Source organism: Oryx dammah, unplaced genomic scaffold, assembly GCF_014754425.2.
Source record: "Oryx dammah isolate SB20612 unplaced genomic scaffold, SCBI_Odam_1.1 HiC_scaffold_4, whole genome shotgun sequence".
Lineage (NCBI taxonomy): Eukaryota > Metazoa > Chordata > Mammalia > Artiodactyla > Bovidae > Oryx > Oryx dammah.
Genome location: NW_024070188.1, coordinates 615,377 through 628,777, shown reverse-complemented (window position 1 = coordinate 628,777; position 13,401 = coordinate 615,377). Strand labels below are relative to the sequence as shown.

Here is a 13,401-nt window from a genome sequence, read left to right as displayed (position 1 = left end):
AGAAAATCCTGTACAGCCCCTCCTCCAGTCAACCTACTTGTACCTGACTTATCTCCTAATATTGTCCACTCACTTTCTGGGCAAAGTGCTCTGCTAGTTTACTCTCCCAGTGGCCCTAACAAGTTCCTATTCCATTGCCTCTGTTGGCAGAGTCAACCCTATTGAAAACAGCGAACACAAGCTCTTTCCCTCTCTTTCACACATACATACACTTATTCTTTTATATATATATACGTATGTTAATTTTATTTGTCCACTACCCACCAGGATACAACATCAATGTGAGCAAGAAATATGCATTGAACATGCCAACCTGTGTGGTATTTGCTACAAATGTATCTTAGCTTTAAGTTATATGTATACGTTTGTTTGTTAGATTTCTGTGTTTGTTTAATTTATAACAACAACAACTACTAAGAAGAATATCGAGGATACAGAGGTTTAACATGTTTGACAAATGAATTAATCAATAATGAAGCCGGGACCAAAACCCAAGCAGGCTGACTCTGGAGCCTGAGCTCTTAACCTATGCTCTACCATCCCCTTCCTAGGGAAACCATCCCACGTCAGGAGGGGAGCTTAGCCACGTAAATCCCAAGACGTCCCAGGACCAACAATGTCAGCGGAACTTCCAAGAGAGCTCCATGAGCTGGCTTGAAGCCCCAGTTTCATTTCCACCTGGCACTTACCTTAATTAGAATGTTTAAAAAGGTTTTATAAGGCTTAAAATCAGAGAAGAGTGTAACAACACGAAACTTCACTTCCTGCTTTGGTTTATACAGGGGCTTGTCTGTTTGAATGAAGACAGTCATTCTCTTGGTCTCAAATGATAAGCGCGTCCTATTTGAGAATAAAATCTCATCCTGAGCACGTCCAGTGACACGGAGCTCATACATCTCATCGGCACTGTTCAGAGGGAGCTAGGGGAAAAAAAAAAAAAGACATCAGATGTATCAAGGCCTCATCGTTTTACCTCAAAAATGTTTTTAATTGTAAGTTAGAATTGAAGTTTTAAATATACAGTATTATCAAAAGTAATTGCAACGTTGAAAAATGTGCTGCTCTTAGGCACCACAATTAAAAAATTTGTTTTCCCTCTTTCAACACCCTGGGGTTTGCTCTCTAGTTAAATCTCAAGGTTCCCGGACGGCAGGAGCCTCACCCCACAGCCCTGTCAGCAGTCACCTTGTCACTTCCTATTCCAAGTACAAACTCTTCTGCATGTACAGTCACTGTGAGTCAGAACACCCCTCAGCATTCGCTTCCGAGCCTTGCCCTGTCTGAGGCAGCCCAAAGGCACATTTGCACAAGACTGGTTTTCTTGCCCTTCTCTCTCCAGGATCTCTTACCTGTGCCAAGATGCACTCTCTTGCCCAACCTTGTGCGTCGTGTCATAGTCCTGGTAAGTCTGATGGCACCAATACTGTTACTGTTTCTGTCACCAGTGGAAATCCTACCTTCTAGCACTGACAGACCAGAAGCCACACTTGGCAACTTCCACACGCTGTGTCGTTCCACCTCACAACAATCCTTCAGGGGGATGCTCTAACCAATGCCAGGCCACAAACCAGGGACCTGGGGGCTTGGAAGAGTGAAGGAAGTTGCTCCAGGTCACTAGCTGAGATTCAGACCCGGGATGAGCTACACACTCTAACAAGAGCCTTCATGTGGTGGTTTTAAAATACGTCCACACTGCTATATTTAACACAGATACCCAAGAGGGACCTACTACTGTCCAGCACATGGAACTCTGCTCAATGTTATGGGGCAGCCTGGTTGGGAGGGGAGTTTGGGGGAGAAATCCATTCACGTATCCAACATGTGCGTGTATGGCTGAGTCCCTTTCCTGTCCTTCTGAAACTATCACAAGGTTGTTAATCAGCTATAACCGAACACAAAATAAAAAGTTTTTTTAAACAAAACATGTCCAAATATTTTTTGACCCTTCTCCTTGCAAAAGGGGGAGCCTAAATCTCCAGTGACCTGCTCCTCAGGAGTAGAATGAGGCTGTGTCGTTAACCAGACACCTTCTGCCTGGTTCTCTCTTTCTCAGACCCGAGGCTCTAGGAGAAGTCAGCTGCCATGCGATGAGGACACTCAAGAGGCCTGTGAGAGGCCGTAGGGGAGGGACAGAGGCACAGCCCACCTGCCAGCCGCGTGAACGGCGAACTTCCCGGGGACCCCCAGGCCCGGGGTCGCCTGCAGAGGTCAGCAGCTCGGACACAGGAAGCACCCTCTCCTGAGACCCCACGTCAGACCTGCTCAGCTACACAGCCCCCAGCTTCCCGACCCACAGAAACTGTGCGAAGTAATAAAATTCTCTGACTGTTTTACACCAGCGTTTGGGGACCATAGGTTACACAGCAGTAGATAACTAACACACCTGACTTTTAGTTCATTTTCATATTCCTAAACCCGAGATTCTGAAACGACGTTCTGCCTCCTTTGGAAAAATAAGATTTGCCCACAGAGGGCTCTGAGGAAATTTTCCAGCAATGGCAGCCACCAAAAAGCCAGCAATACGGATAAGCATATGAAAGAAACATGATGAACCGCCAGCACAACAGGGAGAAAAGTACTGATGTTTATAATGTAGTCAGAAAAGCATTTTAAAAATAAGATGAATTCATGGATGGAGAAATGAGTAGACAGATTAAATATGTATAAAGCTAGTATGGTAAAACATTAACAGCAGATTCTAAGTGGTAGCTATAAGACTGTTCATTACGTAACTCTTTCAGATTTTTTTGATATTTAATATTTTCACAATAAACTGTTAGGAGAAACAGTCATATCTCCTTCAAATGACCTCTAGTACTGATTTTTCCTTTCCTTTAACAAACGTTCCCTGAGCACCTTCGAGCATGGAATTCAACGTGAACCAAAGATGTACACCCTAGAGGGCTGAGAACCTAGCCTAGCACTTGCATCCTCCTATTCTATTCTCTCAGTCCTCAGATTCTTTTAAATGGAGTGTTCAATACTGTAAGCATGTACACAAGAGTACACGTGAAAGTCACTCAGTCGTGTCCGACTCTTTGTGACCCCCTGGACTACACAGTCCATGGAATGCTCCAGGCCAGAATACTGGAGTGGGTAGCCTTTCCCTTCTCCAGGGGATCTTCCCAACCCAGGGATCGAACCCAGGTCTTCCGCACTGCAGGCGGATTCTTTACCAGCTGAGCCACAAGGGATGGTAACCAGGAAAATATATATGCCAGGAACCAGCATATCGTTTGCTTGTATATATCACAGATTTATAAACAGTTCATGCTTTAAAAATACGGGATTAGATGGGATGTCTCTCCATGATTTGGGTATCATTATTAGTGGCACAGAGGCCCCAGAACAGACAGTAGATTAAAGTAGTATTAGTCGCTCAGTCGTGTCCAACTCCTGGCTACCCCACAGACTATAGCTCACCAGGCTTCTCTGTCCATGGAATTCTCCAGGTAAGAATTCTGGAATGGGTTGCCATTCCCTTCTCCAGGGCATCTTCCCAACCCAGGGATCGAACCCAGGTCTCTGCATTGCAGGCAGATTCTTTGCCATTTGAGCCACCAGGAAAGCCCCAGTAGATTAAAGACTTAAACGAAGTTAATGATGCAGAGGCCTGCAACCAAAGACTAACCACGAGAAGTCAGAGTTAGAGAATGAGAAGCGACACAAAGGTGTCCAAGGACTTTTCCTGCCTCCTGCTCCATCCTCCTTCAGGGAGTTGATACGCAAGTCGGGACAGTGCTGACTCTCTGCTCCTTTCAGTCACCCTAATTCTCTTGTTCAACTCTCCTCTGGTAGAAACCCCACCTCCTCATATGTAAAATTTGGGCGATTTAGGATCCTCAAAGTCTTGGGGATGATCCTAGGGCTGATAACAATATGAACTTGTCAGAGTGGACCTGGGATGTCCCCATGAATCGGGGGACACCCCTGCACGGCTCAGGGTGTCACCATCACTCTGGGTGTCAGTACAGACCTTGGCCATCCACTGCTAACAGTGGAGGAACACAGTGAGAAGGAGACTGGAGAAAATACTGGGGATGTTAAGCAATCCTCATGAAAGAGTCTCCCCGTGCCGGACCCACAGTCAGTTGTAACCTGCTCCCGATGGTGGTGAGGATCAAAGGTAGTAAATCTCCTGAATCTCTGCTGGTAAACTGCCTCCCACCTTCTCCCACAATTACTGAAAAGAGTTCCCTGAACTGGTAATAAAGGGGTTCCTTATCTCATATACAAGAACCAATTATTTACCTACAGAGATTTTGGATCCTATGTGTTCAGCTGAAGTCGCAGGGCTGGGGAAAGATGTGGTTCCCAGAGACAGACACTGTCTGACAGCAGGACAAAGAGGCTGGGGGTGTTCAGTCCCCAGGACTTAGATTAACAAGATATCAACCAGCACCTGAGCTGAGCGCTGTTGATTCGCAGTTATGCTAAGAATGTTCTGGGTATCCATAAACACAAACCCTCCAGGTGGATGACAGCTCTCCACCCAGAGTACATGACAGAGGGTTGCTTGGGAAAGTCCCTAATGGACAATAAATCCCAAAGTGACAACAGATTCCTGATTCTAATCTGGCCTATCTAAAACCATCTCACCTTCTCTGAAAGATTAACTGTCTTAAGGAAACTGAGACAACACAAGAGTATTAAATACTACTTTATTTCACTAATAACTCCAGTTACCAAAAGTAATGGCCATTTCAAATAACTTTCTAAATAAAACTGAGAAACTTAAGATGATAGTTTCTATTTTAAATATATTAGTAATTAAACATGAAAAGCATTCTAATTGTATTAGGAGGTTGGGATTAACATATACATACTATTATATGTAAGATGGGGCTTCCCGAGTGGCTCAGTTGGTATAGAATCTTCCTGCAATGCAGGAGACCTGGGTTCAATCCCTGGGTTGGGAAGATCTGGAAAAGGAAACGGCAACCCACTGCAGTATTCATGCATGGAGAATTCCATGGACAGAGGCTACAGGCTACAGTCCATGAGATCACAAAGACTCGGACACGACTGTGCAACTTTCACTTTCACATGTAAGACAGATAATCAATAAGGACCTACTGTATAACACAGGGAACTATACTCAATATTCTGTAATAATTTATATGGGAAAAGATCCAAAACAGAATAGATACATGTATATGCATACATGATTCACTTTGCTGTATACCTGAAACTAACACAACATTGTAAATCAACTATACTCCAATATAAAATTTTAAAAATTTTTAAGCATTTTAATTTTAAAAGCCACTCCCTCATTTACGTTTTATTTACAAAGAGAATAACAGAAACTTTTTCTAGCATATTTTATATAAAAAACAACCTTTATGTTAAGCATAAATTGCTTTTTTTATTTACTTCTTATTGAAGGCTGACTTCACTATATCAGAAGCAGAAAAAATGAGCCAGTCAGATATTAAAAACACACTTGTTTTAACACAGCCAAAATATTCATATTTTATAGCAAAAATTCATGAGGACCTTAAAAACTAATTTTAAATATTATATTTGCAAACATCAGAATGCAAGTACTCTTTTAAAGATGGGTCTATTTTCATTGAAAACTCATAAAAATGCAGAACCTTCTATTTTTGCCAAGCATTATCAAATTTTCCCAGACACTTTATGACTAAGTCTTTAAAGTTCTGTTATACTAAAAAAGGATCTAGTCCTAGGTATAAGCTCTAGTAAAGTTTTCAACAGGTAACTACTATATCTATATACAACAGAAATAATGTTAAAGACAAATATGAGATACTAGGTTAAGTATTTCATACAGTTAAGACTTTTAATAATAATAGTAGGGCTTCCCTGGTGGTCTAGTGATTAAGAAACCACCTGCCAATGCAGGGGACATGGGTTCAATCCCTGGTCCAGGAAGATCCCACATGCCTGTGTGCAACTAAGCCTCTGTGCCACAGCTACTGAGCCTACGCGTTAGAGCCTGTGCTCCCCAACAGAGAAGCCACTGCAATGAGACGCCCGCGAACCCTGTCTAGAGAGCAGCCCTCGCTCGCTGCAACGAGAAAAAGCCCACGTGCAGCAACACCCAGTGCTGCCAAAAATAAATTTAATTTTTTTTAATTTAAAGAATAACAGGAGTGAAATTTGCAGCTAATGATAAATGGGATGAGTACAGTTTAGAGGAGGGTTACTGGAATCCCAGCCCAAGTGCTCTGGTCCCACCCACACGCCTGCTCCTTCCAGTCTCACTACCCTCCAGCCAGCACAGCTGTGGACTTCTTTGAGGAAAGCAGTTACTGTGCTTCAAGCTGTTCTTCCTGAACTTAAATCTCACCCTCTTCCGCTATCAGACAATTAAGTCACACAGGATTTATTTTAATCTTCTCATTGTAATACTCTTTCAACAGAGTTAAGGACACAGACATGGGGAGCCAGCACCTAATGTCTAAAGTCGTATTAACGCAGTCTAATATCTTATTGTCATTAAGTTTGGGGTTTTTTTAACCCCACTCTGCCTACTTACGCCTACACTTCCCCTGCCCCTACTTTCTATTATACAGCAGTATGTTTCTTAGTAAGGTAAGTACAAACATAATAGGTAAGAAATATAATAGTTATGAGAGGAGTATGTCAAGGCTGGATATTGTCACACTGCTTATTTAACTTATATGCAGAGTACATGGTGTGAAATGCCAAGCTGGAATCAAGATTGTCAGGAAAAATATTGGCAATATCAGATACGCAGATGAAACTACTCTAATGGCAGAAAGCAAACAGAAACTAAAGCGCCTCTTGATGAGGGTGAAAGAATAGAGTGAAAAAGCTGGCTTAAAACTCAACATTCAAAAAACTAAGCTCATGGTCCCATCACTTCATGGCAAATAATGGGGGGGAAATGGAAACAGTGGCACATTTTATTTTTAGGGGCTCCAAAATCACTGCAGCCATGATTTTAACAGTGACTGCAGCCTTGAAATTAAAAGACACTCACTCCTTGGAAGAAAAGCTATGACAAATCTACCAAGTGTATTAAAAAGCAGAGACATCACACTGATGACAAAGGTCTATATAGACAAAGCTATGGTTTTTCCTGTAGTCATGTACAGATGACTTGTACAGAGAGTTGAACCATAAAAAAGGCTGAGCACTGAAGAATTGATGCTTTCAAACTGTGGTGCTAGAGATTCTAAGAGTCCCTTGAATTGCAAAGAGATCAAACCAGTCAATCCTAAAGGAAATCAACCTGAATATTCACTGAAAGGATTGATGCTGAAGCTGAAGCTCCAACGCTTCGGCCACCTGATGCAAAGAGTCAACTCACTGGAAAAGACCCTGACTCTGGGAAAAATTAAAAGGAGAAGGGAGTGTCAGAGGATGAGATAATTAAATAGCAATACTGACTCAGTGGACATGAATTTAAGCAAACTCCAGAGACAGTGAAGGACAGGGAAGCCTGGCATGTTGCAGGCCGTGGGATGGCAAAGAGACAGATACAACTTAGAGAGTGAACAAAACCAAGGACTTTTTATAATGGATTGTTTGTGCTCAGTCACCTAGCCGTGTCTGACTCTGTGCAACTCCATGAACTGTAGCCCACCAGACACCTCTGTCCACAGAATTTTCCAGGCAAGAATACTAGAGCAGGCTGCCATTTCCTACTCCAGGGGGAACAACTGTTTGGGAGCACTATATTCTCCAAGTGTGTGAAAAGTGTAAAAGTGTTTGCCACTCAGTAATGCCCAACTCTTTGTGATCCCACTGACTGTAGCCCCCCCCCCCCCCACAACAAGGCTCCTCTGTCCAAGGAATTCTCCAGACAAGAATACTGAAGTGGGTAGCCATTCCCTTCTCCAGGGGATCTTCCCGACCCAGGGACTGAACCAAGGTCTCCTGCATTGCAGGCAGATTCTTTATCACTGACCCACCAGGGAAGCCCATTCCCTAAGAACTCCCCCTCAAAATGAATGTGGTTTCTGAATGTGCTTAATAAGCAAACTTCAAGAGGTAATAGAGAACCTGGCTTATTGGGAGATGCTGACCCTACATAACTGTGTAATGTGTCAAGGTCAAAGTCATTACTCATCCAGTCCCAGAAAAGTACACCAAATTGTCCTCTTGGTGGATGCTGTGTTTAACCGTACATTAAATGTGCGAAGCTCCAAAAGGAAACAGTTATAAAGGACAGACTTCCAAATTAAAGCTACGAGAGGTAGGACTAGTTAAGCAACATTGAATAACCAGGTTTCTTTTTTTTAATATAAATTTATTTATTATAATTGGAGGTTAATTGCTTTACAATATTGTATTGGTTTTGCCACACATCAACATGAATCCGCTAACTCTTCCCACTTCTACAGCAGATGCCACAGCATGTTTACCTCTCATTTCACCTCCAAGGTAGCCTCTATGAAACAGACTACTCTTTTATCCCCTTCTCCAGGGCTGGGACCACGGTGAGGTGAGCCAGGCACTTGGCTCAAGTGCAAAATTTAAGAGGGTGCCAAAAAACTCAGTAATCCAGTAACTCAATAATAATAGTAAAAAACTCACTAATAGCAAAAAACAATAATAGCAAAAGCAATATAGAATTATGAAACAAAAAAAATCAAAATTTTAATCAAAGATAGGATCAGTATCAATGACTGATTTTTGTTTGTTTGTTTGGCCTCAAGCACCAGTTCTGCTCAGCGAGGCACTGCCCTTTTCCAGGACAAAGAAGCTGGGAGGGAGCAATAACGACACACCCAAGACTGCTGTGCTCATTAGGGCAGAAGCAGGGCCAAACCCACCTAGGTCCCTGTGCGGAGAGTCCAGGCCAGTTCCCCTCAGGAAGCTCTCTATTTTACAAAAGGAAAATCTCCACTATGCATCTGAAGAGGCTAATAACCAATCTCCCTGGAGTAATATTATTCTTAAATAATCTGAAGGTGGAACTGAACTCAAGCCAAACTCACAAGGCACGTAAATCAATATGAAAGTCAAAACAATCGGAAATTCCTTTCACTGACACGATGCAGAATTATGAAACCAAATTTTTACAATAAATACTTACTGATGGAAGAATAAGTGTCTTGAAAGAGCCTAAAAAAGGAAAACAGGGAAGAAAACAGTCATAATTTGAATATGATGATATAATATAAAACTCATTAAGACTCTCCTAATATTCTTTCAAATATACAGGGTATCATAAACTTACTAAATCACAAATTTCTTTAGCCAAGCCAAAACAATTTTATTAAAGCCCAGAACACAAGTGGGCGAACCTCTCCCCCAAAACTGGGTTCTGCTTCTCTTTTCCACATTCATTTTTGGTGTCAGGTTGCTGCTGCTTCTCTTGCTGTTTTAAGGTTAAACATGTTTGAGGGACACTTCATACAGTGTACAGAAGGAAGCTGAGGTTCACTTCTAACGAACATTTCTCATATACTCATGACAGACAGAAAAAAGGAAGGCATTAGTCACATCAGGGGTGAGCTGGGACTCCTAACTGACCCACTAGTATTAAAACGATGCAGACTTTTTTCATGTAAGTTACTAAACAAAGACTGCTAATTTAACTCATGCCAACTTCTCATCAAATCTATCTACTGCTAGGGAAAAATGTTCCAAGTTAAAAATAAAACAGTACTTATTCGAAGTTTCCATTTAAGTGACATGAATTTATAGGTGGTAACAGGTCCTCAGTTTCTTCATTCATTTAAGAAACACTTATTAAGGGTAACCCAGTAAATAAGACAGACACAGCCCCTCTCCTCCTGGAGGCCACGGGCGTCTACCCCGTGGGAACAGACAGGCATAGCATGCCGCAGGGGTCAGGCCGGTGGCTTCTGCAATCAGACCACTAGTCCTGTCCTTGACATGTTACCTAATTCTCCAGGTTCAATTTTTTTTATCCACAGAGCTTCCCTGCTAGTCCAGTGGCTGCAACACAGGGAACGCAGGATCAATCCCTGGTCGGGAGCTAAGGCCCCACATGCTGCAGGGAAAGCCATCATGCTGCAACTAGGACCCAATGCGGCCAAATTTTTAAAATAAATACTTTTTAAAAAAATCTTTGAGATCAAAGAGCTAAATAAATGGAGAGACACTCAATGCTCATAAATAGAACAACTCAATTATCAAGACATCAGTTCTTCCCAACTTGATCTTTAGAGTCAATGCAATCCTAATCAAAATCCCAGCAAGTGATTTTATGGATTAACAAACTGATTCTAAAGTTTATATGGAAAAGCAAAAGACGCAGACTACCTAACCATACTGAAGAATAAAGGTGGAGGAATAATGCTGCCTGACTTCAAGACTTACTATAAAGCTACAGTAATCAAGACCGTGTGATACTAGCAGAAGGATAGACAGATCAATGGAACAGAATAGAAAGCCTAGAAATAGACTCCATAAGTACAGCCAACCAATTTTTTTTATTACTTGTTACTGAAGTATAGTTGCTCTACAATGTTGTGTTCATTTCTGATGTATGGCAAAGCAAACCAGTTAAACCCATACATATACCTACTCTTTTTTAGATTTCCTTCCCATTTAAGCCACCATAGAGCGCTGAGTCTAGAGGAGGGCAACCCACTCCATTATTCTTGCCTGGAGAATCCCACGGACAAAGGTGTCTGGTGGGCTACATTCCATAGGGTGGCAAAGAGTCGGGCACAACTGAATCGATTTAGCACGCACACACAGCACTGAGTAGAGCTTCCTGTGCTACACAGTAGGTTCTCATTAGTTACTATTTCACACACAGTAGTGTACATGTCAGTCCCAATTTCCCAATTCGTACCATTCCCCCTCCCCTGAGTAACCATAAGTTTGTTCACTATATCTGTGACTCTATTTCTGCTCTGCAAATAAGCTCATCTGTACCATTTTTCTAGATTCCACCTATAGGTAGTTTTAGGTGACAATTGTTTTTCTGACTTACTTCACTCTGCATGGCAGTCTCCAGGTCCATCCACATCTCTGCAATGGCACCATTCCATTCCTTTTTACAGTCCAGCAATATTCTATTGTACATCTGTACCACGTCTTTATCCACACCTCTGCTGATGGGCACTTAGGTTGCTTCCATGTCCCGGCTATTGCAATGAACTTCAGGCTGCACATATCTTTCTGACCTATGGTTTTCTCTGGATATATGCTCAGGAGTGGGATTGCCTGGATCATATGGTAGCTCTATTTTTAGGTTTTTGAGGAACCTCCATACTGTTCTTCATAGTGGTGGTAACCAATTTACATCCCCACCAACAGCGTAGAAGGGTTCCCCTTTCAGTACACCTTCTCTAGCATTTATTGTTTGTAGATTTTTGATGATAGCCATTCTGACTGGTGTAAAGTGACAACTCATTGTAATTTTGATTTGCATTTCTCTAATAATTAATGATGTTGAATATATTTTCATCTGTTTGTGGGCCATCTGAATGTCTTCTCTGGAGAAATGTCTATTTAGATTTTCTGCCCATTTTTTGATTGGGTTGTTTTTTTTATATTGAGCTGCATGAGCTGTTTGTATATCTTAAAGATTAATCCCTTGTCAGTTGGTTTATTTTAAAATATTTTCTCCAATTCTGAGGCTTGTCTTTTCTTTAGTTTATTCTTTCCTTTGCTATGCAAAAGCTTTTAAATTTAATTAGGTCCCATTTGTTTATTTTTGCTTCTAATTTCATTATCCTAGGTAGTCAACTTATCTTTGACAGAAAAAAAAAAGATTTTAGGGCAGTAAAAATACTTTGTATGATATTATAATGATGAACAAATTGTCATTATACATTCAACAAAACCCATAGAATTTACAACACCAAGAGTGAATCTTAATGTAAACATGTAAACTATGAAGTTTGGGAGGTTATGAAATCTCCCAACAACACATGTTCATCCTTGGTAAGAAAAAAAATGTACCATTCTTATGAGCAATACTGATAATAGGGAAAGCTAGGCATGCATGATGTAAGGAATAATATGGAAAATCCACAAAAATAATTTTTCATTTATGTGAATGTTCAGATTGAATATGATGATGATAATGGCCAGATAACTGGAACATTCAAATAAATGATGGAGTATAACCTACAGAATAAAATAAGAGTCTATGAATTTGTGCTGGTATATTATTTAAATGAGGGAGAAGAAAAAGTTACTCTTTTTTTTTTTTTACTATTTTTAATTAATTTTATTGAAGGATAATTGATTTACAATGTTAATTTCTCCTGTAGAGCAAAGAGATTCTGTTATACATTCTGAAAAAGTTATTCTTTACCATAGAATTCAAATTAATAAATGTAGAAGGAATCATGGAATTAGACAATTTCACAACAATTATAATAACTGATTAAGACAAATTACCAATCTTGTGTGTATATGTGGAAGGACTAAGTCTTGTGAGAAATAATAAACTATAGTTGTTTGAAACTCCTAAGTGTTGAGTGGTTCATTCACAGCAATAGATAACTGCAACACATTTGAAATAAAAAAGATTCTCTAGCAATTTTAAGTATTAGTTTCCTTATTTTACAAATGAGAACCTGAATCACAGAGACCTTAAGTGAGTTCCCCAAAGTCACATAAAACAGAAGTAACAGAGCCGCGATTCTAAGCCACTGCCTCTGTTTCTACCAGCAGTTGTACTTTTGTTCTTGTATTCTACCCACCTTTGATTACATAAAAGCTCCACATCCTGGGTAGCCTCTTTGTGTATGCTCCTGACTCCCTCAGTCAGACAGGTTCAAAATCACAATCTCTTGGACTCCCTTCTCCCCTGGACTCTACGTTAATCATCACCAGGAACCCAGATACTCTTCCATGATGTTTCTCCCCACCCTTAGAGGAGCTGCAGTGGTGGAACTCATTAAAACATTTGTGTAATACAAGAACCTTCTGAAAAGGAAATACAAACTGGACAGTTTCTCAGCTCTTTTTATCACTTCTTCACACTACACAGTCTTGATACATTTGAAGTTAACTTCAAGATCGGAAAGGGGCTTCCCTGGTGGTGCAGAGGTTAAAGCGTCTGCCTGCAATGTGGGAGACCTCGGTTCGATCCCTGGGTCGGGAAGATCCCCTGGAGAAGGAAATGGCAACCCACTCCAGTATTCTTGCCTGGAGAATCCCATGGATGGAGGAGCTTGGTGGGCTACAGTCCACGGGTCGCAGAGTCGGACACGACTGAGAGACATCACTTTCACTTTCACTTTCAAGATCGGGAAAAACTCGCCTTCAAAGGAAACAACCACACGTGTCTAAGGTTGGTTCCCTGGGAAGCTAATTCTGAGATGGTGATGAAAAAGCAGAGCGTGTGCCTGGGACCAGGCCTGGAGAAGACTTGTGGAGGCAGGACTGGGGAGGAAGAGGGAAGAAGCTGCAACGCAGGCTCCAGACACATCCATCGGGAGCCCTCAGAAGCCAGTCCGACCCCTAAGA

The 13,401-nt window shown here is 41.4% G+C and overlaps 1 protein-coding gene across 1 annotated transcript in view; it reads right to left on the bottom strand.

Moving 5' to 3' along the window:
• Positions 1 to 13,401, bottom strand: part of LOC120862891 (CD109 antigen-like) — a 143,541-nt gene that overhangs the window by 112,540 nt on the left and 17,600 nt on the right. The window contains exons 3-4 of the mRNA XM_040239044.1: positions 9,035 to 9,063; positions 690 to 920 (exon numbers count right to left, since the gene is read on the bottom strand). Of these exons, the coding sequence (XP_040094978.1) occupies positions 690 to 920; positions 9,035 to 9,063 (260 nt within the window). The remainder of the gene's footprint in view (positions 1 to 689; positions 921 to 9,034; positions 9,064 to 13,401) is intronic.